The sequence below is a fragment of the Gadus macrocephalus genome, chromosome 5 (genome assembly GCF_031168955.1).
Source record: "Gadus macrocephalus chromosome 5, ASM3116895v1".
Classification (NCBI taxonomy): Eukaryota; Metazoa; Chordata; class Actinopteri; order Gadiformes; family Gadidae; genus Gadus; species Gadus macrocephalus.
This window is the reverse complement of record NC_082386.1, coordinates 12343610-12368699: the sequence shown is the minus strand read 5'-3', so window position 1 is coordinate 12368699 and position 25090 is coordinate 12343610. Positions and strand designations below refer to the sequence as shown.

Sequence of the window (25090 nt, the reverse complement as noted above, 5' to 3'; positions counted from 1 at the left end):
GGCCACCCGTGTTTTGCAAACTGAAAAAGAGCGAGAGAGACACAGTCGAAGGTTAGGAGGGAGAGGGAGCGCGGTGGAAAAGGACAAAAGGGCCAGCGACTTGTTCGGTGACGACATCCAAAAGAAACCTGTAATTTATTTCATTAAAAGGTCGTAGAAGGAATATTTTCCCTGGCTTCCGACCACAATGAGACGGTACCAGAGTCGTTTGCCTCCAGCCAACATCCCTGATGAGATTAGCAGCCCGGTCCGGCCCCCGTTATGGAAACCCGGGCTGATAAACACGCGGCACACCGCACATTTTAGCCATCAGTTCACAATCTTTGACAGTTGATAGTGCCGAAAATGATAATCACTTTAAATGAGTCATTACGTTTCAGTTGGTAGCATCATCATAACATTGGCTCTGATATCCAGTGAGTCATAACCAAAGTAAACAGACCCAGTGTACAGTAATAATTGACTACCCCAGGTAAAGGCAGGATGGGTTACGCCACTACTAGTGACTGACCCTAGTAGTGGGTTAGGCACTAGTGCTGTGTGAACTAGTGCTCCGGACCAACACAGCGCTCCGGACCAACACAGCGCTCCGGACCGACCCACAGCGCTCCGGACCGACCCACAGCGCTCCGGACCGACCCACAGCGCTCCGGACCGACCCACAGCGCTCCGGACCGACCCACAGCGCTCCGGACCGACCCACAGCGCTCCGGACCAACACAGCGCTCCGGACCGACCCACAGCGCTCCGGACCGACCCACAGCGCTCCGGACCGACCCACAGCGCTCCGGACCGACCCACAGCGCTCCGGACCAACACAGCGCTCCGGACCGACCCACAGCGCTCCGGACCGACCCACAGCGCTCCGGACCGACCCACAGCGCTCCGGACCAACACAGCGCTCCGGACCGACCCACAGCGCTCCGGACCGACCCACAGCGCTCCGGACCGACCCACAGCGCTCCGGACCGACCCACAGCGCTCCGGACCAACACAGCGCTCCGGACCGACCCACAGCGCTCCGGACCGACCCACAGCGCTCCGGACCGACCCACAGCGCTCCGGACCGACCCACAGCGCTCCGGAACCCACAGCGCTCCGGAACCCACAGCGCTCCGGACCGACCCACAGCGCTCCGGACCGACCCACAGCGCTCCGGACCGACCCACAGCGCTCCGGACCAACACAGCGCTCCGGACCGACCCACAGCGCTCCGGACCGACCCACAGCGCTCCGGACCGACCCACAGCGCTCCGGAACCCACAGCGCTCCGGACCGACCCACAGCGCTCCGGACCGACCCACAGCGCTCCGGACCGACCCACAGCGCTCCGGACCACCCTTTAACAGCGGCCGGTGTCAAACGTTACTCCCTAGGTGGAGGGAGGGACCGGGCCCAGCAGTGCAGACTCTGAAGGGCCAGAGACCGGTGGGGGGACAGAAGGACTTACTGAAGGGGAACGTGATGCCGTGTTTCCCGATCTGCTCCAGCGTGTCCGGGCCGCACTCCTGGTTCAGAACCATGAAGGGGGGAGAGCAGAGCCTCTCGTCTGAGGAGAAGAGGAAGGCAGGACGTAAGAGAGAGCTGGCTGGAGGTTAGTGGAGGGATAAGGCGGACTGTGCTGTGGTTAAGGCCCGCAGCCCTCAGCGGTGGAGCTGGAAAGGTCAGGGATCATACCAAACCAATCCGGTTCTAGCTGTTGAGCTCAACAATTTAACTCTTAGCTTGACAACACCCAAAAGCTTTAACGAAAACATCTCACCAAACCTTTAAAGGGTAATGTTATCGGTTCAATAAGCTCATAAATCTCACTGAAATCATAAACTAAAAGGTTGGTTGATAGCGAGCGCGTTCTACTCAACGAACCAGACAGCGGCGCCAGCTTGATCATGTGGGATGACATTTACCGTACATAACAATAAAACAAGGAGTTCTCATTAAGTCTTGGATTGAGCGTTATAGCTAACTATAAAGATACTTGGACCACGTGCGCCATCCGATGCGAACCTTCGGAGATAACCGGGCTAGCATAAACAACGTTTGTTTGCGAGTCATCTTTATCTCTCCCCAGCATTACGCCTCCTGCCACCCACAAGCCAAGGCTGGGTGACAAGCGCGTCCTGCTATCACAGTGGGACATTAGAGAGGTCGCTTTAGCCACACCCCCGCTCACACTCACAAGTGACCAACACGCACACGCACACACACACACTTTAACTGCACTTCGTTTTCATGCCCTTTCCCTCCCTTTGACAGGATTAGCGAGAGAGCGAGTGAGTGAGTGACGCAGAGAGAGACGGACAGAGAGCCAGAGAGACGGACAGAGAGAGACACAGACGGACAGAGAGAGAGAGAGACACAGACGGACAGAGAGAGAGAGAGACACAGACGGACAGAGAGAGACACAGACGGACAGAGAGAGAGAGAGACACAGACGGACAGAGAGAGAGAGAGACACAGACGGACAGAGAGAGAGAGAGACACAGACGGACAGAGAGAGAGAGAGACACAGACGGACAGAGAGAGACACAGACGGACAGAGAGAGAGAGACGGACAGAGAGAGACACAGACGGACAGAGAGAGACACAGACGGACAGAGAGAGAGAGAGAGAGAGAGAGAGAGAGAGAGAGAGAGAGAGAGAGAGAGAGAGAGAGAGAGAGAGAGAGAGAGAGAGAGAGAGAGAGAGAGAGAGAGAGAGAGAGAGAGAGAGAGAGAGAGAGAGAGAGAGAAGATGGCCCAGGGCTGTATCCTGTTTCATTAAGCCCATCTGAAGGCGGCTAGCCGTGCAACTCGGCACCTCCCTGGCATCACACACACAGGGACACACGTTCAGGATTTCACAAACAGGTTGGACCTGCTCTGGGGAGGACGAGCGCCGCACGCTTACACCCAGCTCTGCTCGGTGACATCATCGCTGCGACTCTCTGAGGGCGGGAGGGAGGCTGACTGAACACCGTCTCTGATGGACGGCGTCCATTACCGACACACAGTGAGCTCGGCTGCCGAAATAAGGGCTGAACGGATGCTTTTGATAATGCAGGGCCTCCTCCAAGAGACCGACTGGGCCTCAGCACGCCTCTTTGGGGAGAGAGACTCAGGCTCTGTTTGCTGCTTCTGTTTGCTTAGGAGGTCGTTCAGTGACCTCTGGGAATGAAGAGTTTACGTTTGAATACTTCCTTGGAAAGGGTTTAAATAAACGGAATGAATGATTATGTACCACAAATAAGGAGAGCATGTACAGTTGTATATTAACAGCCCCCTTAAATAAATACACGTTATGGCAGCTGCCTATTATGGATGTGCAGCCTAATGTTTCGTCTGCGTTTCCTTGTCTGCGCCGCGATGGGATGCTAGTGAATTTCCCCGGACTGAAGCCAAGGTAATAGCACCGGGCGTTGGTTTTCTGTGGGGCTCAGCGGTGGACAAGCCTGCTACGTCACCCCCTGCTGAGCTCAGGACAAACAGATCTCCCTACAATCTCTCTAGTGCTGAACGGCAAGCTCCTGACACACACACACACACACACACACACACACACACACACACACACACACACACACACACACACACACACACACACACACACACACACACACACACACACACACACACACACACACACACACACACACACACACACACCAGAGGTTAAGAGTTCATCCAGGAAGTGGAACGGCATTCAAGGAAGCTTCCTGAAAAGTTTGCATTGTCAGGTTCTGGACCAGGTCCCAATCTTGATGTATTTGACTGTTCTTCCTTGTGATGTTCCTCCAGTCACGCTGTCTGTGGAGGAGCAGCAGAGCGAGGCAGATCTTCAGCCAGAGGCCTTGGGCTCAAGTCACGATGACTGCTCACTGAGTGCAAGTCCTTGTAGTCCAACGGCTGCCTGAGCTTCCCAAAGAAAGAGGGCAGGATAAAAAAAAAAAAGAGGACTTCCGAAGATCACACTGTTTCCACTTAAGGGAGGCGCTGTGATGAGAACCTCTCCGTTAATGGAGGTCGAAAATAAGTCTCCCGCAGGGGATTGACGTGGAGCAGCATCACCCAGCCCTGCTCTGCGCCTCTGGCCTGCTCTGCTCCACTGCTCTGCTGCTCTGGCCTGCTCACTGTCAACTGAAGTTCTGACTCTAAGCACCATACATGTTTCTGGTCATGTGTTGTTGCTGGTTGGGTTAAGGCCGTGAGATGCATGGAGGCTATCCTATATTTCTGTCTCCTGAATGCTTGTCTTCCACAGTTGGATGTTTTTTGAAAGATTTGGTATTTTTCAACCAAGAATATCCTATGATCACTTAAGGGACGAGTACGGAAACTGTTTGAGATTAGTCCAGTATGGAGCAGGACACTGCAGCCGTAAGCCGTTAAAACGCTCTGCGATCCATCGTCAATGAGAGTCAACAAAAACCCACAATTATCTCACAAATGGGTCCCAAAGACTTCCTTTAAGTACACCAATGACATTAGGGATGGAACTCCATTGGTTGGATATCCTGACAAATCCTATTCTAAGACCCAAATCTCTTGAGGCAAAGTAGGCTGTACTTCAAACTAAATGTTCTATTTATATGACCTCTCAGTCCCATTCAGTAAACTTGATGACCTGTCATTCTCTCCTCATTATCACCATGTAATTGTTTATTGCCAGCAAGCAAAAAACACTTTGAATCTAGTGCAAGGAAATTGCAATGCGTCTCAAAGTTAAGTAGCAGTATTTTGCTCACAGTGCGTATCTTTGTCACCATATGCGTTATCGTCCACAAAAACACTGAGTATGAGCATCCTGTATGAGTCGGACTCTACTCGTCTCACTGTTTCACTCTGCCGGGAAGCTCGGCACCAAAACATCCCTCACATAACAACATGTTCCTGTGACATCAGCCTTCCCCAAACACGGCTGATTTAGCCCCCGGTCACGAGTAAAGTATCTCATAACTCCCAGCGCCACGTTCAAACCAAAACAACCATCACAGCTGCCCCCTGAGCTGAGAACTGATATCAGGAGCGCAGTGGGGATGAGTCAGATGAGAGTGTTCCTGCGTCTCACGGCGTCCCCGCGTGACTCCTGCTAGACCCGCGGCGGAGGGGGGTGTGGAGATCAATCTTCACCGCTGTCTAAACACCGCAGGCTACCCTCAGACCCAGCGGAGCCGGTTGCCAGCGGTTACAAAGCACCCATCCTTGTACAGTCAGCCATCTTTGGTTGCTCTCCAAAAGGTGTTGGGCATCTCCTCTCCTCCTCCACGTTTCCGCCTTTTTCTTTTGCGCGTGCGGCGCTCGTCCTCCCCAAATAAACATCTCTGACCCCGGCCCTCTAGAGATGGGGGGAAACGTATGAAGGGATTGGGTGATTTGATAGATGCTGCACTGGCTTCTGTGTTCTGAGACGAGTATATTTAGCTTGCAGTAATTTGCATGTTGCTGCCCGTATCTCGTTGCCTAGCAACCCCCAGCATCCTCACTACTCCAATCACAACGTTGCAGATCGTGTATCGGAAGACAGAAGGAAATGTGATGGATCCTTCATGACATTGAGGGGAGCTTCTCAGTGGATGAGATGAATTGTTTAATGAGACACAGAGGCTGTGGGGTCAACTATGTGCAAGAGGGAGGAGACAGGAGACTGGAGTTGATCGTTCCTATGCTCAGTGTCTGATTCCTGAAGCTAATGCATTTAAGCTCATTTAAATTTGGCTAGTGAGAGCGTTCTCATTTGTTCCCAAGGCGTTGCGGTCCCAGGAGGTTTGGTTTCACCGAGTCGTCCCATTAACAAATTAGCAGGTTCCTGTGGGGTCTTGTTGTGACAATACAGCTCCAACACGTGAACTGATGAACGCCACTAAAAGGCCTGACTGCAGTCCGACTCTACCAATGGGGGGGTCTTCCATCCCACGGGAACTTCCTGATCCCAACCCCGCCCCCTCCCTATTCACACAGGCTTACCTTAAGTGGAGAAAGAATACCTTTAAGGACCGACGACGTACAATAAACGGCCTGTTGGTCTCCAAACCTGACGACAGTTGCTAGGTATGAAAACAGTCCGATGCATCAAAGCGGCACGTAAACAGAGCGCCCGTCGACTCCATCGGCTTGTCTAAACAGCTACCTTGCTCTGTTTCTCTGAGGAAACACAAAACCGTGGTGGAGCGGCCAGGGGAGGCTGCGCGTGCGTTCCAACCCGAGGAACCATGAATCACGCACACCTGGCTCTGTCCAGCGGCCATCCATTAGCAGGGCCATTGTCTGGCCGCCGTCCATTAAACAGACCATTACAATAACTTTATTCTCCCTCGCCCTGTTTGGAGTAATTCAAACAATTCCCGTAAAGCGGAGATGTTTGTGTGGCCCGGGAGACCGCCTCGCATCGCGGAGCGACTCCGGAGAAAGGGTTTGTATACACGTCTTTTAGTTTTGTTCTCTTTCCACAGAAGTGCAGGGTGCACCTCGAGTGCTTCCTGCCATTGAAGGCTATTCTGAGCGGCTCAGGCTGCCTCACATGGCAGCGCCTTTAGGCCTTCAGAGCCCGTTGCCTAGGCAGCTGGAGCCGCTCCAGAACTCTGTGCTCTCAGCTGATAAGCAGGAGGAAGTGACTGGGCCCGAGAGCGAGCGAGAGGGAGAGGGAGCGGGAGAGAGAAGCAGACTTTCTCCTCTCTGGCGTTCTTCCTCACATTCAACGACACTGTTGAACTCCACCATCAACGCCGTGTCTATTCATTCTAAACTACGTCTGCCGTGTGTAGCTAATCACAGCAAGGGCCATGATAATTCCATATTTAAATGATCATCTTTCCCTCCAGTTGAAGTGGTAGCAGCACTTTAAGGTTCCGGGTTGCCGAGTAAAATAAGGTTTCAACCACACGAAGTCGTTGTGGGCAAGTCATTGCAAGCGATCGATGCAAGCACCTCTTGCGAGAGCTGCAAGGGCGCGTTAAAAAGATTTGCAATGAGTAGGCCAGCTTTCCTCTTTCATCATAGAGCACAGTCCCACAGTCACACCACGGGACGGACACACATGCAGAGCCAGGAAAAGAGAGAGAGGAGGGAGAGCTAGCGGGATGCGGAGGGTGTTGTTACATAACCGTCATCGTCCCAGAGCGTGTTGAATATTCTTCAGAGATTCTTCAGGTTATTTTCAGTGTAAAATGTCTGTTCCACTGAAGAGAAGTAGGAGTTCTTCTGGTGAACATACAGAGGGTGTGTGTGTGTGCCTGTAAGTAAGTGTGTGTCTGCCTGTAAGTGTGTGTGTGTGTGTGTGCCTGTGTGCGTGCGTGTGTGTCCGTTGTCATACGGTGGAGTAACAACATTTCCCTGCCATGTTGGGAGGAAATATTAAGAAGCGGACGACGAGTCCCAGGTGTGTTTACAGGGTGTGTAGGCGGTGTGTGTATAATGGAGGGGGGGGCGTGTCTGCTCCTGCTGCTCACCTCCTGTCATCACTCTGCTCGGCCAACAGAAATTGGCCCCACGTTTATAGACCCGGTGACAGGGATAGGTGCTAACGGGGCCAAATGAGGGGGCACACACACACACACACAGAGAGAGAAAATACATTCAGCATACACCCACGTACACACTACCCCACACACACACACACACACACACTCTCTCTCTAACACACACACATACAAGCACACACACACACGTACACACTACCACACACAAACATTCGGCTTACACCCACGTACACACACACACACAACCATTCCGCCTACACACGCACACACAAACATTCGGCATACACACACGTACACATGTACACACTCTCCCCCCCACAGGGCCCATGGGTTCATGCAAGGTTCAGACAGGAGAGTGAGGGGAGATGAATGGCTGTCACACCGAGGGGGGAAAAATACAATTTGTGATGCGAGAGCTACGTCGGGCCGGGAATAAATCCTGGGCTCGGAAGCAGCAGGCCCCATCAATCTGCTGAGAGTGTGGTTCCACTCCGCCGCTCTCTTACTCTGGGCCTGGAGAGGAGACGCAGAGATTCTCAGTTCCTGTTCATTAATAACACATGTGCCGCAGGTTCACTCCGGCTCGCCTGCTATTTCGGATCACAATCCAGAGTTGTCGGCGTTTTGTGTAGTAACGCTGATGGAGGCTGACAGAGAACTAGTGCCGCAGTGCCGTGCACATGGAGAACAGGCCCCGGCACTCGCACAACCCAAACACTCTCACGGACGTCCCTTTGAGACCGTTGCACGGACTTGCATCCTCAAGCAGAACGTCCAAACACTTCTGATTCCAGCGCGACAGAACCGTTTCACAGAGGGGCCGTCGCAGGACGACCGACTCGTAACACACATGATGCTCCGCCACCTTCATGCACCAGGGCACATCGACCGTGTTCAGACGGAGACGTCTTCCCCAGTGAAGTCTTCTACCGATGGGCCGGCACGTCAAAAGAGCAGACTCCTGATTGACATGCAGAGCGACACCCCTGTCCTATGAGGATGCTGTGAAAAGGGTCTACTCCGCACCTAACCTGCCGACTTTCTCAACTCCAAAAAACGACCAAAACTCTACAGTGTACGTCAAGGGTCTGGTGACCCCCCCCCCAGCTGTGACTAGGTGGGTCCTCCAGGGTCTGGTGACCCCCCCCAGCTGTGACTAGGTGGGTCCTCCAGGGTCTGGTGACCCCCCCCAGCTGTGACTAGGTGGGTCCTCCAGGGTCTGGTGACCCCCCCAGCTGGGACTAGGAGGGACCTCCAGGGTCTGGTGACCCCCCCAGCTGGGACTAGGAGGGCCCTCCAGGGTCTAGTGACCCCCCCCAGCTGGGACTAGGAGGGACCTCCAGGGTCTGGTGACCCCCCCAGCTGGGACTAGGTGGGTCTACCACGCTCTGGGACCAGTTGGGTTAGGGTTAGTGGGGGGGAGTGTACTGCCTACCTTGCATACAGTCCTCTATCTTGTGTATGAGCTGGTAGGACTTGCAGCGGTCCAGGAGGGTGCGGATGGCAGGGAGGGGGTCCAGGATGATGGTCTCGGGGTGGGCCTCCATGTAGTCCTGAAAAACACACGTCGAAACACATTGAAGCCAAACCCACACGCAAGCTTGAGATGACATGTTGAGGCGACGATCAACGTTATTCACTAAGTAGATGCCAGTTCAGTCACCGTCCATCGGGGAAGGAAGTTTACACAATGGTGATGACCCAAAGCCATTGCATTTTCCATATTCTGAATGTTACTAACTGGGGGTAGGTCATTCCCGCCATGCATTCAAATCCCAAGCAGTGCAGTTAGTGAGACGTTTCCTTCACACAGCAATGGTTGTTTGTTTGAAGTGCTTCTTCAAGCAAACACTCAAGGGGCTTAACTGCAAGTATGTGCCCTGTGTGCGTTTGTGCCTGTGTATATGCATGTGCATGTGCGTGCGTGTACGCCTGTGTGCCTGTGTGTGTCTGTGTGCGTGTCACATGAGGCCAGTCATCCTTTGCCTCAGAGGCAGGTTGTTGTCGGACGAGGTCGTTCCTATCCCTTCCATTTCTTGCGTAACCAGACCCTTCAACCACTCCTTACCCAGACGTCTTCTTCAAATATGTTCCCTGATACACAAATCCCCCCCACCCCAACCCTCCCAGGGTTTCCCGCAGAAAATGTCTTGGGTAAGGTGGTGGGTTTGCTGTCAAAACGGGTGGGAGCTACTAAACAACATTGTCAAAAAATAACAACTGAAACAGGAACAGTAAAAGAATGTGTGCAATTTGGACTTAACAAATATTTAAAAGAAAAGAGCTAAACATTGTAAAAATGACAAATGAAACAAGACACAATTAAAGGATTTGTGCAATTTCAACTTTGAAAATACGAAAAACTAAACATTTTCATTTATTTATTTTTTGACAACATAGTAAGGGCGGCCGGGCGTGTGTTGCTCAGGCCGCCACCTAAAATGCAAAGTGCATTTTCTAACTTTATTAGTCCTTCTAAAGGCACGCAGCACAGCCGCTGGGCTCCGACCGGGCACCCCACTCCTCACACGACATCCTCAGTGTATTGCGTCACAGCATGTAAACCACCAGGTGTCCACACTGATCCGGTTCTGCTTGACAGGAGCCAGCGGCGGTGGTGGTGGCGGCGCCAGCAGACGCAGCCCAGGCCCCATGCCTCCAGGCAGCACACCGCCCTTGGCACGTGGCCTCTAAACAAAGCCTGGAGGTTTGTCCCCGAGACGGAGGAGCCATCAGTAGGATTTCCTGCAGCGTGGCATTGATCAGAGCCTGTCAGGTCGATATGTAAGACAGACTGAGGACAAAAAATTAAAACCCATGGAGAAATAAGCGACCCAAATTAATCTGCCTGTAGTTTGGAGGAGCAGGCTGCGGCGGAGGACCGAGGGCTGAACAGTGGTTCAGACACAAGGACAAGACATTTAGGTTTCTAGGCGGGGAGGTGAGCAGTGATACACGCTGCTCCTCAGAGTGATTGAGGAACAGAGTGATGTTTTACGAGCAGAGGGAAGGAGGGAGAGGCGTGCCTCGTGTTCAACCTCCTTTACATTCTAACCCCTGGTCTGCAGATCCAAACAACAGGAGGCAAGTCATCGTGTTCAGGCCCTCTTTATTGCCCAATTCATATTTGAAACATGGTATCATTTTAATTACTCTTCCGACCCATTCTGAGACCCTACAGTAGACCTTATGGCCTGTCTACGGCGTGTTTTAATTTCCCCAAAAGGGTTAGGGGAAATCATTGTTGGTTTAGGTTTGGAGGGAAGCAAAGCCTCACCTTCCTGACAATGTCACAATAAAACCATAAAACGTCCCGCCCGCCGGCCGGTTCAAAGTTCCCCTCAGCTCCTCACCTCAGTCCCCCCCCCCCCCCCCCCTCCAACAGCCTCTGCACACGGCATTGATGTGCTCCGAATGATGAGCGGCACTGGCACCCATGGTTTCAGGTTCACCTCTAATGGGCCTTGGACGGAGCCAGCCTCCTGGCGGAACAGGCCGTCCCCCTACCCTGTTGCTACGAGCCTCCAGCCTGCTGGGGAGACTGAGTCAGCCCGGCCAGCAGAGGAGGAGGGGCCCGGAGTAGACCAATGGTGGCTGGCACAGAGCCGTTTCCATCCGACCGGGGTCCAATGTGTTTTAAAAGGGGGCCAGGTCTGCAACTAATGGATTGATTTTGTCGTTTCGATGAACGTATGACGTACGAGAACATAGATAAGGATTACATCCTCAAAGAATTCAATGTCAGAATCCTGAAGGACTTAAGCCAACAAGACAATAAAAAATAGGGACCATCCCTTTAAGGAAATACCTAAGTAAATATTGAGGTAACACATACCTAGTCACTAAGGGACTGAGTGACTAAGTGACCAACTTCACAGCTCCTCTGAGTCATAAAAGGATCAGAGAGAAAGAGAGAAAAGGATAGAGAAGGAAAGGGAGAGGGAGGGGGAGGCAGAAAGATAGAAAGAGAGCGAGAGAGAGAAGGAAAGGGGAGGCAGAGAGGGAGATGTGTGATCATGAGATGTGGAAATTCATTTTCATACCAAGTGTATTTTAAAAGTGTGAAGACCCAACCACGGTCGGAGCTGTGACACGACAGACTGATATAAGTTCCTGCGACAATCAATCACGTCTCACGGCATTCTGAAGCAGCACAACACCAGCATGATGGTCTTCGGATAGCATGAGGTTCACTGGTTCACAAGGTTCTTCATGTTGGCCTAGTTCCTGACTTCTTGGTGAATTATCTATTTGAGATACAAATTAGCATCCGCCTTCAGCAGGTATGCTGAGAATTGCTTCATATGATTTTTCTGTGAATCCCAACCAGGTGACAATATATTTGGAGGTAGCTTACGATAAAAGTGTAAATGTAGACTGGAGATATAAAGACAGTTCATTACAGGGCCCACTGTCTCGTATAATGCTCTATCGTTTGAAAATAAATAAATTGTTTAAAAAACAGATGTCTAGGATTAATACCATGTAATCCAACCCATGTGATCTAATCTACCACCAAATGTCAGTCTCAGCAACAAATAACAGATATTCTTTATAAAACAAAAATGTAATCCAACCCATTTGATCTAATCATCCGTCCGGCTTCAACACATTTAGGAATAGGAACCGTTTCTTTTTGGAGGCTGGAAGACAGCAGCAGAAATCTCCAGCGAGCTACAGTAGATCCAAGCAGTCCTGCCTCGTGTGTCCTACTTTGTGCGCTGATGTCAGGGTAGATATTTCTGCTATATGATGGTTATTGCAACAGATATAGACTAAAGTAGGAGTACTGTTTGGAAAAGAGTCAACGCGTTGTGGAGTCAAACTCCACAAAACCAAGCCTGGCTGCAAGCAGTTTCTGGCTTCAAGCGTTGTTGAAAGAGATGAAAGAGAATCTTCTTCCCATCAAATTCTCTATTTTGTATACTTTGTATGCTCCCAACAATACATGGGATTTCCGACACATTACATTAATGCATAGAATGTGTACACCCACTGCATCCACACATGTTCTGTTCACACATGTTGCCCTCTTTTGCTGAGCGGAACCCGTTCCTACCTGCACTCTCTGCACCTGAAGCACGGCCTGCGAGTCGTTCTGGTCGGCCTCCAGGATGAGATCTGTCAGCTTGTGGATGATCACGTCCAGGGGTCCCTGCTCCTCCAGGGGGAGGTTGAGGTCCAGCTGGGGGGGGGGGGACAGTCAGGGGTTAAAGGTCAAGGCTTCCAGGATGTGGGCAACATGTTCAAGAGCAAAAACAAAGTAGCTTATTTTACGATACTGTGATGGTGCGTCACGACTCACGACCAACAGTGAAGCCTTGTTGTTGGGTTTGGTTCTAAACAGTTTTACTATTTGCCTCAGTCCTGTCTTTTCTGGTTCTGAGTTCATAACCTAATTAGTATTTAGTTCTGCATGTGTTGATTGCTGGGGCAGGTGGTGTATGAAGGCCACTGATGATAGACCACCAGTACCCCCTCCATCTCAATGTTGTGTTTCTTCTACAGTTGTCTTCGTATTGTTTCATGGTAAATAAATATATTATCCGTTTAATGTACTTTTGGTACTCGTTTAAGTTCTTCTGGTGTAGCTGAGGTGACACAAGGCTGTAACTGGTGGGAGGTTTTCCGTTAAGGTAGTTGTCATTCATGAATTTAAAAACAGGCAAAAGTTGTTTATTTGGGATGTTGGCAATGAAAACAATTCACGCCTCATTTGCCAAGTGCTCAGCTGACCTGAAATATAAATACAAACCGACTCCTGTTCCCTTGGAGACCGGCTACTGTTTATTAAACAAAACAGGAAAACACGTTCAGGTGGGGCGGTTTCACTTCATGTTAGAAAGATGCTTCTGGACCGTTTCTATGACATCCATCAGACACGTAAGGTGAGGGTAGTCCTGGGCCAGGACCCTGGGGTGTTCAGTAGACCAGCGACAGACCGAGCGCTCATCTACACCCAGGACGCTGGAGCCAACCCACCGGCCTGTGCTGACTCACTGAACCTATGAGCCAATCGTTTCTGTAGCCATAACAAATAACCCACAACAAACATCTGCTCCCGGATTGTTACTACTGCTAGTGCGCTTCTTAGTCACGCTCAGCTCGCTTTGAGTGTGCTAGGCCGCTTACGTAACAGGGCTGTACCTGTGGCCCATGCCTGGCTAATCTGTGAACAGGTGATTAGCAGATTACCTTTCACAACGGGATGGTTAGGCAGCACCTGCATCAACAAGAGCTCAGACTGGAGGAGGATTCCTTTAACAAGATCCCCCTTTGTACGGCAGACCCAGCGCCACCACGCCTTAGCTACACGGGCTGTTATCAATGGGAGGCCTGGGCCCGGCTGTAAACCCGTACAGCTCTGTTGGCTGAAGGGGGGGGCGAGAGCCAGAGTCAATGGGGGCTGGTTAATCATCCCAGAAGAAGCGATGGCCAGATCATTAATTAGTTAACCCTTGGTCGAAGCTTCCAAGTCGATAAATAAGTGAATCAGACGCCGTGAAAGATCTGACCCGTTCCTGTGTCGGGCACACAGGAACTGACTGAGGGCAGGATTCTGCTGAGGTGTTAATGATCTCTTATCTGGGGGTTTGAGTGACGTCGTTCTATGTGAACTTATGAGTCATGAGGCAGAAATAGAATGCAAGTTTCTACACCGATTAAGCGTATCTGAATGTCAATGACCTGTTAAAACGGCATCGGTGTCAGATCATTTCCTCATTAAAAGGTTGATGTACCTAAACATGCTATTTTGACTACTGCAGATTAATGAATTGTAACGCAGTATGAAGACATCTGCCTCATTTGGTTTCCCTGGTGGCAAGTAGGGGTGGGAAAAATAAATCGATTCTTCGATGCATCGCGATTCTCGCTACAACATTCTGTTCGCCAGAGAGGGATAATTTTTGTTATTTTAAAATTATTGAATTTATCTTCAGTGTGTATTGGCAAATCTGATTTGTCTTGACACGATTGCGATTCAGCCTACGCATAGCATACGCGCAAACTCACAGCCAGACACAAGAACTACTTCTAATTCAAGAGCAGCTTTTCCTTTAATGACATAGAAAAGAAAGATTAGAAATAAAATAAAACTGAAACCTATTTTTTGCATGCTTCCATATTGTGTTATAATGCAAGCTGCATTGATTATTGTATTGTTCATAGAAAGTCATAATTGTGACAAAAGCTTTCTCTCTTATGAAATATTTGATAAGTTAATTAATCTGTTGTTGTCGTTAATGATCATCACAAAAGTAGGAAGAGATTAGCAAACTGAGTAGCAAACCCAGATGTATATATATATTTTTGAAAATCACGCTTCGAAATGTACATAAAAAAATTGTTGCATCGATCATCGCTTCAGAATCGAATCTTTGACCTCATAATCGGAATCGAATAGAATCTTGAGGTGCCAAGAGATTCCCACCCCTAGTGGCAAGGTTGCCTGAGGTCTGATCTCATCCGTCCAGTAGCAACATGTTTTACACCAGGATTATAGAACATCTGCCTTACTAACTAGTGTTGAGTAAGCCCTTTAATAAATCTATTTAAAAAGGTTAAACAATGCAAAAATCCCTCTTTAGCGAGTGAGTCGAGACAATGGTACGACCTATTGGTTAAAAAGCCTCAGACATGACAAGCGAACAAAGAAGGGTTTAGAAATGTGATGGAGGAGGAAACCCACACTGCTCGCACCCTGAGAGCCGTGTGTTGAAAAGTCAACATCCATAAAACTCCATCCTGTCGCAACATGCAGACTGCATCCATGGTGTTCAACCACAACAACACTGCCGTGCCTACAAGAGGAGACGGGAGATAGCAGCAGCAGCAGCGTGCGGTTTGGGAGTGGGTGCATGAATGGGTGAATGTTAGGCAATATTGCAAAGCGCATTGAGTGGCCACTGGTTAGTAAGCGTTGTATAAATGCATTCCGTTTACCATTTAACTCTCATTTAACTATTTAGTCTTCCGCTTACACAACATAACAGGCCAAACCAACGTGCTCTGTGGTGGGGTCATTGTCCACCGGGGAGGGCACCTACGAGGGGATGAGCTGTTCTCGCCCTACGGGGATTGAGAGTGGCGTCGCCGCGGCGCTCTTTCAGGAACCCAGGGGTGAAGTGCCTGTGGATGGGGGGGGATTTGCTGAATGCTAAAAGCAGGAATGTCAGATGATCTCCCTGCACGTCCCTCTGGGGGGGGGGGGTCCGGGTGCGCTGCGGCACTGATGGACTGCCTGGAGAGCACAGCAAGACGTGGGGAGGGATGGTGGATCAGAAGGAATATATTTCCAGCTTTTATCGAGCTCCACCGAGGGCTATGGCTGGCCCCCCTGGGAGATCCAACACAGCCGATTCTGATCAAAAGACAAACACAGAGAGCCATATATGACCATTCCTGTCCCTGGCGGGACCACACACTAGCCGAGTGTCCACTTTCCACGATGTCTCTGAGCGGACGGGAGGGCAGAGGACCCTGTCCCCGTCTCTCCTCTGCCTCCCGGCGGTTCCCATGTAGCCGGCCGACCTTATCTTCCCTTCTTTAATCTGAGTGGATAAATACCGTGTGCTCAGAGTGCAGCGGGAGACGTGATGAATGATTATGCTGGATGGCGTGCGGACCCCTGACACACTTGTGTAAGTGAACCTACATGCAGCAGAGATAATAGGGCCTGGGGCCACAACTCATGAAGTACAGACTGAACCGAAGAGATGGAGGAAAGAAGCCTAGCACTGAGTCTCCTGCTAAATCATGAGTGCTGGGTCAAACATGGAGCTAATTTGGCTGAATGCGGCTCTGATGGGCTCCCCTGGAGGCTATCGAATAATGAGTCGTCTCTCAGCAGACACCCTCCCTGGTACCGAAGCTTATGAGGTATTTGACATTCAGCCTTCATCACCATGGATACCCATCACAGAGGAGTACATTAGGCTAACCACGAGTTAATCTAGACTGGAGACGCACGATGACGAGGCGGGGGCTAGCTAAACACATTTTTCTGTTTGGACGTTTTCTTAAATGAGAGTGAACAGAACGACCCGACACAAAAGGGAGGGAAGAAAGCAGCTGTCGTGCCAAAGCTCCGGCGGCCCTGCTCAGGTTTAGAAGACAAAAGCAGAGGACAAGTGGAAATGGAGGCAGGGTGGATGGTGCCAAGCGAGCGTTTACCCAGAGGCTCCGTTACAAAGCGTCTCTGTGGCTCATGCGATGCTGCCCAGCAGGCTCGGTTGGCAAGGGAGCGACTGTCCAGTACGTCCCCCCACTCGCTCACTGCCATCAGAGGCCTAGCAAAAATGGAGATTTAACAACGTTGGACGAAGAACCGATTCCTCCTCGTCAACCGTGTCATGCCTCGGCTGGAATTTAGTGAGGGACAGGAGGGAGTCAGGGTTTGAAGAGCATCTTCACATTCTCATCTCTGTGTCCTTTTGACTACGGATCCATGTTTGAGTAGTACTTCAGCTCACAGCGTACCTACTACCTAGTAGTATCTATGATCTATACCACAACAAGCAGACCCCACAGACACGCCATCTCATGGCTCTGCCATGATGACCTATCAGATTTCAGCCTCTAGGTTGCATTCAAACAGGCGGTCGGCTGCCTACGCATAAAACACCAACGGTATAAAACACGGATGCACCCGGATGTCTGACCAGGGACCTCTCTGCTTCATAAAATGGAAGCAGCTGTTACTACAGCAAGGGATTGAGATGCAGGTCAGGGGAATGAGACGGGAACATTCAGATTCTTAGATGATGTAAAAGCGGTTTGTGCTGATGAAATATTGATTATTACACTGCGCTCCTTATGTATGGGTCACACTGGTTTACACACATGGAGCCTGAGTGCTTTGTTGTGGTGTCTATAGTCTACTGTATGATCGGGGCTGAGTGAATGACTTGGCTGTCCAAGGACTTCGCTCTCCTCTCCCTCTCCATTTTGACTGGAAGCCTTTGTGTCAAAAAGTATGCAGACATTGTGCATATATTTAAAATATAAAAAGTAGACCTCCACGTTAAACATGGTATTAGCTCGTAAAGTTATGAAAAAAGCTTTGACCACAGTCAAAAGCTTTGTTTGGGCATGCATGTAAGTGATATGGTTCCGATATGGTACCGGCTCTGAACGGTTGGACTCACTCGCCGACAGAGCTGAGCAAGATAATCTTGTCAGAATGTTCTCATGAGCTCATAGCCCCGGGTCCACAGCTATTAGGCTGCTGTTGGACGTGGCCGTATAGCCCACAGTCCACAGTCCACCAGTGGACATAAGGCCCATCAGTGGACATCAATGGACATAAGGCCCACAAACGGAGCACTGAAGCCTTGAAGGTCTTGCCTACACGGACCCCTCGGGGGAAACCGAGACCAAGACCGTCCAAGCAGCTTCAACTGCTTCTCTGTGGAGTGAATTAGAACGAACAAACACCAGGAAACCATGGAAACCCCAGGCAGACATTCACCCCGCTCTCTGCTGGTGTTGCAGGGAGATAACGGGCGTCCCAGTCGGAGGCTGCCCACTGTGGGTCCCAAAGATGAACTCATCCAAAGCAATGGATGGATCACAGGAAACAGGGAAAACCGAAAAGGCTGAACTGTCAAGCCATTACATGACAATGTATATTTACTGGTAATGTTGAAAGAGCTCTATTGGTCATCACTTTGTTCGTCAACGAATGTTGCACAATTAATGTTATCTTTACTGTCCTGTTTATTTCTCCCTTTTTTATGGATAACATACAGATGTTGTTCCCACGCTACAAATGGAAACGTCAAATGAGCTCCCAGGGGCGGACGAATTTAGCCACGATTTGCAAAACATGATGTCATAACCACCGCCAACCAATCCTCCAGAGGTTTGAAACACAGCGTTATAAATACGGAGGTATATTCACTGCTCCGCCCTGGCAAGGTAGATACAGATGCATCTCAGGGAGAGCGGTCAAACTAGCAAGACACCATTTAGATGGTTCTTCATGGTTTGGGGTGGTAGGGGTACGACGCTGCCACCACACTCAAGGCCTGATACCTTCTAAATTTACATTTAGGGCATTTAGCAAAGCGACCTAGAGTTCATAGAAACATTCACACACTGACAGTGGAGTCAATCATGCAAGGTGACAGCCAGCTCGCCAGGAGCAGCTAGGGTGAGGTGTCTGGCTCAGGGACACCTCGACACTCAAAGGAGACGGGGGTCGAATTAGCAACCTTCCGGTTACAAGTCAACCCGCTCTTCCTTCTGAGGTAAGCCATACTCTTGTATGAGGTTTAACATCCTTCAGAGAGAGTAACGTGTGAAGTGACTGATCTAAATCATGAAATCCTTGGGTAGCCAAGGCTGACCGACCCCCCCCCCCCATCTAACAGTCCTCAAGGTCTGTGCTGGTGGGATTCATTCGGGGAATATTCTAGAACAGGAAATATTTCAATAAAAAGCCAACACTACATCTGAACAATTAAATATAATCTCTCTTCACACGTCAGGGTTCGCAGCACTGTACAGTTAGGCAGCCGCCTCAGCAACACACGCCTGCCGCCCTAACTACCGTTTCAGTTATTTGACAATGTTGTTCAGCAGCCCCCCCGGTCTGACGGCAATCCACACCAATTTAACCAACACATTTTCTGCAGGAAATCCTTCACGTTACATAAGAAAAACGAACCATATACATTGTTTATCTTTCAGGATATGAAAGCCTCAAGATAACTAAATCACCCTGTCAATGACCTCGCTCTCCATCTCCATAATCAAACACCCTCTACTTTATCGTGATGGCGAGCAACAGCCCGATACATCAGCCTTGCATATTGAGGCCACAGCATTGAAATGGTTGAACTATTGGTCCATCGGTAGGACCGGTGGTGAAGGCGACTTCAAAGCATATACCATCGACCGGCCTAACCGGCAGAGGCTCCGGAGCCCAATCCGCAGCAAGTCTGGAACACCAGCAATTTCCCAAGAACTTACATTGACATTTGATGAAGCAATATATCGCTACCATTACAGTAAGGATGTTCATAGAAACAAGTACCAAGCACTAACAATTGCTAGGTTAACCCATTCCCCGTATACAACAAAGATAACTATTATAAGATGCTACACAATGCCAAGTACTATTTTTAAGTGCAAGGAAGGACCGTACAACATACAATAAGTGTGTAGTGCGAACTTCCACTCGTCACACTAAAATAAATCTTCACATCCTAATGCTCCCAATGCTGACATGCATGTGGACTGCAGCCCTGTCCCCCCGTGTCTGAGACACAGGGGCAACATGTCTGAGACACGGGGGCAACATGTTTGAGACACGGGGGCAACATGTCTGAGACACGGGGGCAACATGTCTGAGACACGGGGGCACCATGTCTGAGACACGGGGGCAACATGTCTGAGACACGGGGGCAACATGTCTGAGACACGGGGGCAACATGTCTGAGACACGGGGGCAACATGTCTGAGACACGGGGGCAACATGTCTGAGACACGGGGGCAACATGTCTGAGACACGGGGGCAACATGTCTGAGACACGGGGGCAACATGTTTGAGACAAGGGGGCAACATGTCTGAGACAAGGGGGCACCATGTCTGAGACACGGGGGCAACAGGTCTGAAGGCTTAGTTATGGTTCCACATCGACGCAACTCAAGGGGGTTTACAGACCGTTGCAAAAAGTGTAACTGTTCGTCGAGGCGACGCAGCAGCAAGGGCTGTGATTGGTCATCTCGCTAAAACCTGACGCAGAACCAAAACAGGTTCACGTGTCTGCATGGTCATTGCGTTGCGTCGACGTGGAACCATAACTGAGTCTTTAGACACAGCAGCTGCGGCTGTTGGACCGCTGACTTCTGCTGCAGGGTCTGCTGGTTGTCCTGGAGAAGCCGAATACATACTGGGAAACAAAGCCCTGTAACTTGGGGCCTATTCCCAGGAGAGAGTTCTGTCTGGGTGTGCAGAATACATCATGACCAAAATGGAGCATAAACTCCCGAGGCACAGACGGTAGAAAAACAGACATGGAGGATGAAGTAGAGCACTGGGAAGGAGATGAAAGAAGAGATCAGTGTTTGGATGCCATGTTGGATGCTGATGAATCCAATGCAGTGCGTTTCTATATTGGATTGATAATCATTAGTGTGTAGGTCGGTCTGCATTTTTTGGGCCATAAGTCATTGATAACAAACAGTGATTATCAGACAATAGGAGACTAGGCGGCACCTTACCTGAACAACTTCAATTCCTCTTTTCCTGAAAGAAAAAAGAAAAATATGAGTGGGGAAATATTCTGATATGAAAGAATGTTACATATAATTTTAACATAGGATTACATATTTTCCTGATTAGCATCATGACTATTAACTTGTATTTCGAAACAGGACGATACGAATGCATAAATATTATTAATGTTTTTTGGACTAGATCACACTCTACTTTTCACGGACAGCTGAGGGATTCTTAGTTTTGGCAAAAAGAAAAGGTTGCTTGGCAACAGGTAGTAGAGTGAGAACCGGGGTTGAGCCCAAAAAACCATCAGCTAAGGGCCTTCCACATTTACATATATATTTTGTTTTAATTCTATGCTACAGGTTTATTCTTCATTGTATTGTAAAAACAAAAAACAAAAATCACATTTATATGGAGTATAGCCATGATTCTGCTTTTGTTTAAAAAAGTAAACAATAAAAAAAACCGTAATATTGTATTGTTGATTCAAGAGCCAATTTTCTTCTATTCTACGCGTCCTACAAAACACACATTCCCCTTTTATAACCACGCGACGAACCAGGCAGGCACCAGGAACATCTAGACTTGATCTAGACGTGTTCAGATCTGTTGGATGCTGGCACGCCCACGGGGTGCTCTGAATCAATGAGCAACAAAATCATTTTAGGCTGAAGAATGTAAAAAGGGTTGATGTCACTCTGTACTGCTGCTGAAACAACCCAGAGTCAACATAATGCGGCTGACTTGCACGGACAACAACAGGTGTTCTGACAGAGCAAGACCAAAAGACCCACACCCAACAGCCCCCAACCACGGGGCCCGGTGGTTACTTGGTTAGCGCCCCGCCCCGGGCCCCAGTGGAGCCGCCCCACAGGGCCTCAGTACAATGCTGATACTTAATACTGCAGCTGGCCTGTTTATTGTAGACGGGGCCTTCGGTTCATCCCAGCTCTGATATATAGGGGGATTGTCTGCTCTCCGATGTTGTTGCAAAGCCTCGACACAGAGGCGGGATAAAGAAAAGACTAAACAGAGCGGCACGCCAGGGCCAAACCATTTTGTTTAGGCTTTGAGGAAAAATAAGAAAACGTGAAGCGTACCGACATAGCCACACCATGTGATTAGTAGGATACCTACAAAGTATCTGTTCAAACTAGTACAGGAACACTGGTTACAAGACGGTTTGGATACGAAGCAATGAATTCGGTTTGGAAAGCCGTAGGCGTGTCTTAACGGAACATCAGCATACATTTCCTTAAGACTACCCTACCCTAAAAACCGCCACCGCAGGGCTGTTTAATGGCCTTCTCCTGACAGGAGCCAGTGACAATATTTTCTGAAGAGCCCGATAACGCAGAGGAGAGCGTTCCAAGGGGGCATATTATGATTAGACCTAAGCATGATGAGCCCCAAACTGGGCACCGTGGAGGCTGTGTTATGAATGGGCACCCAGTGATGGTGCCTTAGAGTGACAACACACGTCCTTTCATGGCCAGCGGGGATCTCCCTGCATACAGCTGTACAGGACAGCACCGACGCCCTCCGGGAAGGCTCGTCATTTCAGATTCACGCCAAAAAAAGAACAACGTCTAAAAGGAAAGTTGAACTCCCATCATGGCAGTGATGTGTGTATGAACCCGCACATCTGATCAAGTTAAAACAGGGCTGCGTTCCAGCGAACTACAGTAAACGTCTTAAATCTAAAGTCTCCCTAAATGGCTTATTGACAAGCATGAAGGTGTCAGAAGGATACTCCTTCCAGTGTCTACACCATAAGCACATTGTCCTTCTCACTTGAGGTTAAGCACTGAACTGTAACAAATGCATAGCAGCTGGCCCCTGGTCCCAAGTTTACAATAGCAATGAATTAAGTGCTGGCGATTGAGACATGTTGGCTGTGTCGGAAGGGTCCTCTACATATAGAAACAACAGGTATCTATTTTCAGCACATACAGTGTATGAGGGAAGCGCATGGAGGTAAGCCAAGTTCCATATATTCCTTCCTCTTGAGGATGACTTTGAATGAACAGCGTGGTATGAAACAGGGGAAATCCATGAGAAAAACAGAACTAGAGAAAGGCATGTGTTTGACATGTGAACACACCAGAGGGCTTTTTGGTACTCTTTCTTTTGCAATAGAAATCTGATTCTACTTGTTCTAACAATGGGAAAATTGCCAATTCTCTCTAAGGCTGCACTTCTTCAATATGGTTCCCCTCTATGTAATGCCAGCTAATTAATATATATATACATTATACACACACACACACACACACACACACACACACACACACACACACACACACACACACACACACACACACACACACACACACACACACACACACACACACACACACACACACACACACACACACACACACACATACATACATACATACATACATACATACATACATACATACATACATACATACATACATACATATATATATATATACATATACATACATACATACATACATACATACATACATATATATATATATATATATATATATATATACATACATACATACATACATACACACACACTAATCCAGATTCCCGGTTGAGAGGGATTCCAGTTGGCCAGAGGTATATGAATGGATTAAAGAAATGCTGTGGATTATAATACCACAATGTGTACAATGTGCCCTCTCAATCCAAATTCCTCGCTGGGCTTAACCCACTGAAGGGTTCCACACAAGACAGGTGCACCGAGGCATGGTCAGATGTGTCTGATGTGACATTTGTGTGGTCGAGGAACTCCTATATCATCTGTACATCTTCAGACCAGGTTAGGAAGGAACCGATTAGACCCAGGAAGGATACCGCATATGCATGCATGTCATACACGCTGTACATACACGATACGGGGACTTTGTCAAGCAGCACAGTATAGTTCCCCAGTCTTACTAGGCAAATCCATGCCCCAGTTTACAACCCCATATGCAACATCATGTGACTCCGGCACAGAGTGATGGGCTATTACTTGGCAAGATAACATACATTAGAACAGGCCACGCCCCCTCCCATGGCCCACATCGGGTACAGGGAAGCGAGATACTGTAAACACATGCCTTTGACCAGAATGTCATAGCTATGCCTCAGCATGGGTAGACAAATGTGGCTGGAGCTGCACAACTGCAAAATTGTACACTACAGTTTGTTTGTACAATAACTGCAGTCAAAAGCATAACCCCCAATAGCTTGTGTAAGCTGTACAAGCCAATACAAGCTGAGGTGTACTTTCTTAGAGTTGTTGGTATAAAAAGGCAAAGCCAGTGTCAATAATCATAATCATTTATTGTACAACTGTTGTGATGTTGTTTACATGGGGTAAATCTATCTATATGAACCATGCAAATAGCATAATATGTATACATTTGCACTGGTCATACTAGAACCTAGATTAGAACATAGAAGGGCCTTAAGATTTGGTGGGATGTGATTCAGTAGATACTAGCCATTCACTGAAAGGAATTCATGGAGCAGTAGCATCTTGGGTTACTCTAACTATTCCTGTTCTCTCATCAACGAATACAATGGTATGAGATGAAGGTGTGGTCGTTACACCTCCACTTAACATTAACAGTCCTACCTTTAAACGTTAAAGGAGCATTATTGACTGATAAGTAATTAGCACCCTGTGCTATAAAGGTTAAAGGGTGTAAAGGCATTACACACGGATCGTAATAAGCCTCTCTTTTTTATATATGATAATAGACATTTAAATATTATTGGATAATTTATATATAATACCAGAGTATAAATAATTTGCCAGAATAAACATTATATATTGATAATCCTGAAGGATTGTAAGAACTATAAATACGTCATCAAAACATACACTGTACATGCTTTGATTCAATTAATGCTTAAGATATTGAATGCATACAATTAATCAAATAGCAATCAGTAACTTGGAGTGTCAGATATATCGGATGCGTACCTGCACAAATCGGCGAAGGCCTGGAAATTCAGCTTTTTCATCTTCTTCTCGCTGAGCCAGTACCCGACTCTCCGGCCTTTGAGGAAGGTCTGCATTTTCACCAGGACTGAAGATGATTTGACCGAGGAATGGACGCGGGCGGACGGGCGACAACAGGAAACCGTATCCCCGCACGAACCTAGCAGGGGAAACAAGTTGACTGGCGGTTCCGGAGACGAGACCCCCGCTAGCAGGAGTGTCCGGAGGCACTGGGAAACCACTGCATGTCACTGGTGACAGAGTTCATCAGCGGTATCCCTACACCTCGACCTAATGTTTCAGCACACCTTAACAGCCAAGCTCATTGAGTATCGTGAGTTTGAGTTCTGCTAACACACATCGCTATCGTTAGCTGGCTAAGAGAGCGTACTGAGACACAAACGACGAACCACTGCGTTCAACACAGGGCGAG

The 25090-nt window shown here is 48.9% G+C and overlaps 1 protein-coding gene across 3 annotated transcripts in view; it reads right to left on the bottom strand.

Annotated features, from left to right (window-relative positions):
• The window catches only part of itpk1b (inositol-tetrakisphosphate 1-kinase b), a 33425-nt gene that overhangs the window by 7376 nt on the left and 959 nt on the right, over positions 1-25090 (bottom strand). For all 3 annotated transcript variants that reach the window (XM_060052381.1, XM_060052384.1, XM_060052382.1), the window contains 6 exons: positions 24640-24817; positions 20684-20708; positions 12513-12638; positions 8889-9006; positions 1451-1549; positions 1-20 (listed from right to left, as the gene is read on the bottom strand). The exon at positions 1-20 is cut by the window's left edge and continues 21 nt beyond it. In XM_060052381.1, coding sequence (XP_059908364.1) covers positions 1-20; positions 1451-1549; positions 8889-9006; positions 12513-12638; positions 20684-20708; positions 24640-24734 — 483 coding nt within the window. In that variant the 5' untranslated portion in view covers positions 24735-24817. The remainder of the gene's footprint in view (positions 21-1450; positions 1550-8888; positions 9007-12512; positions 12639-20683; positions 20709-24639; positions 24818-25090) is intronic.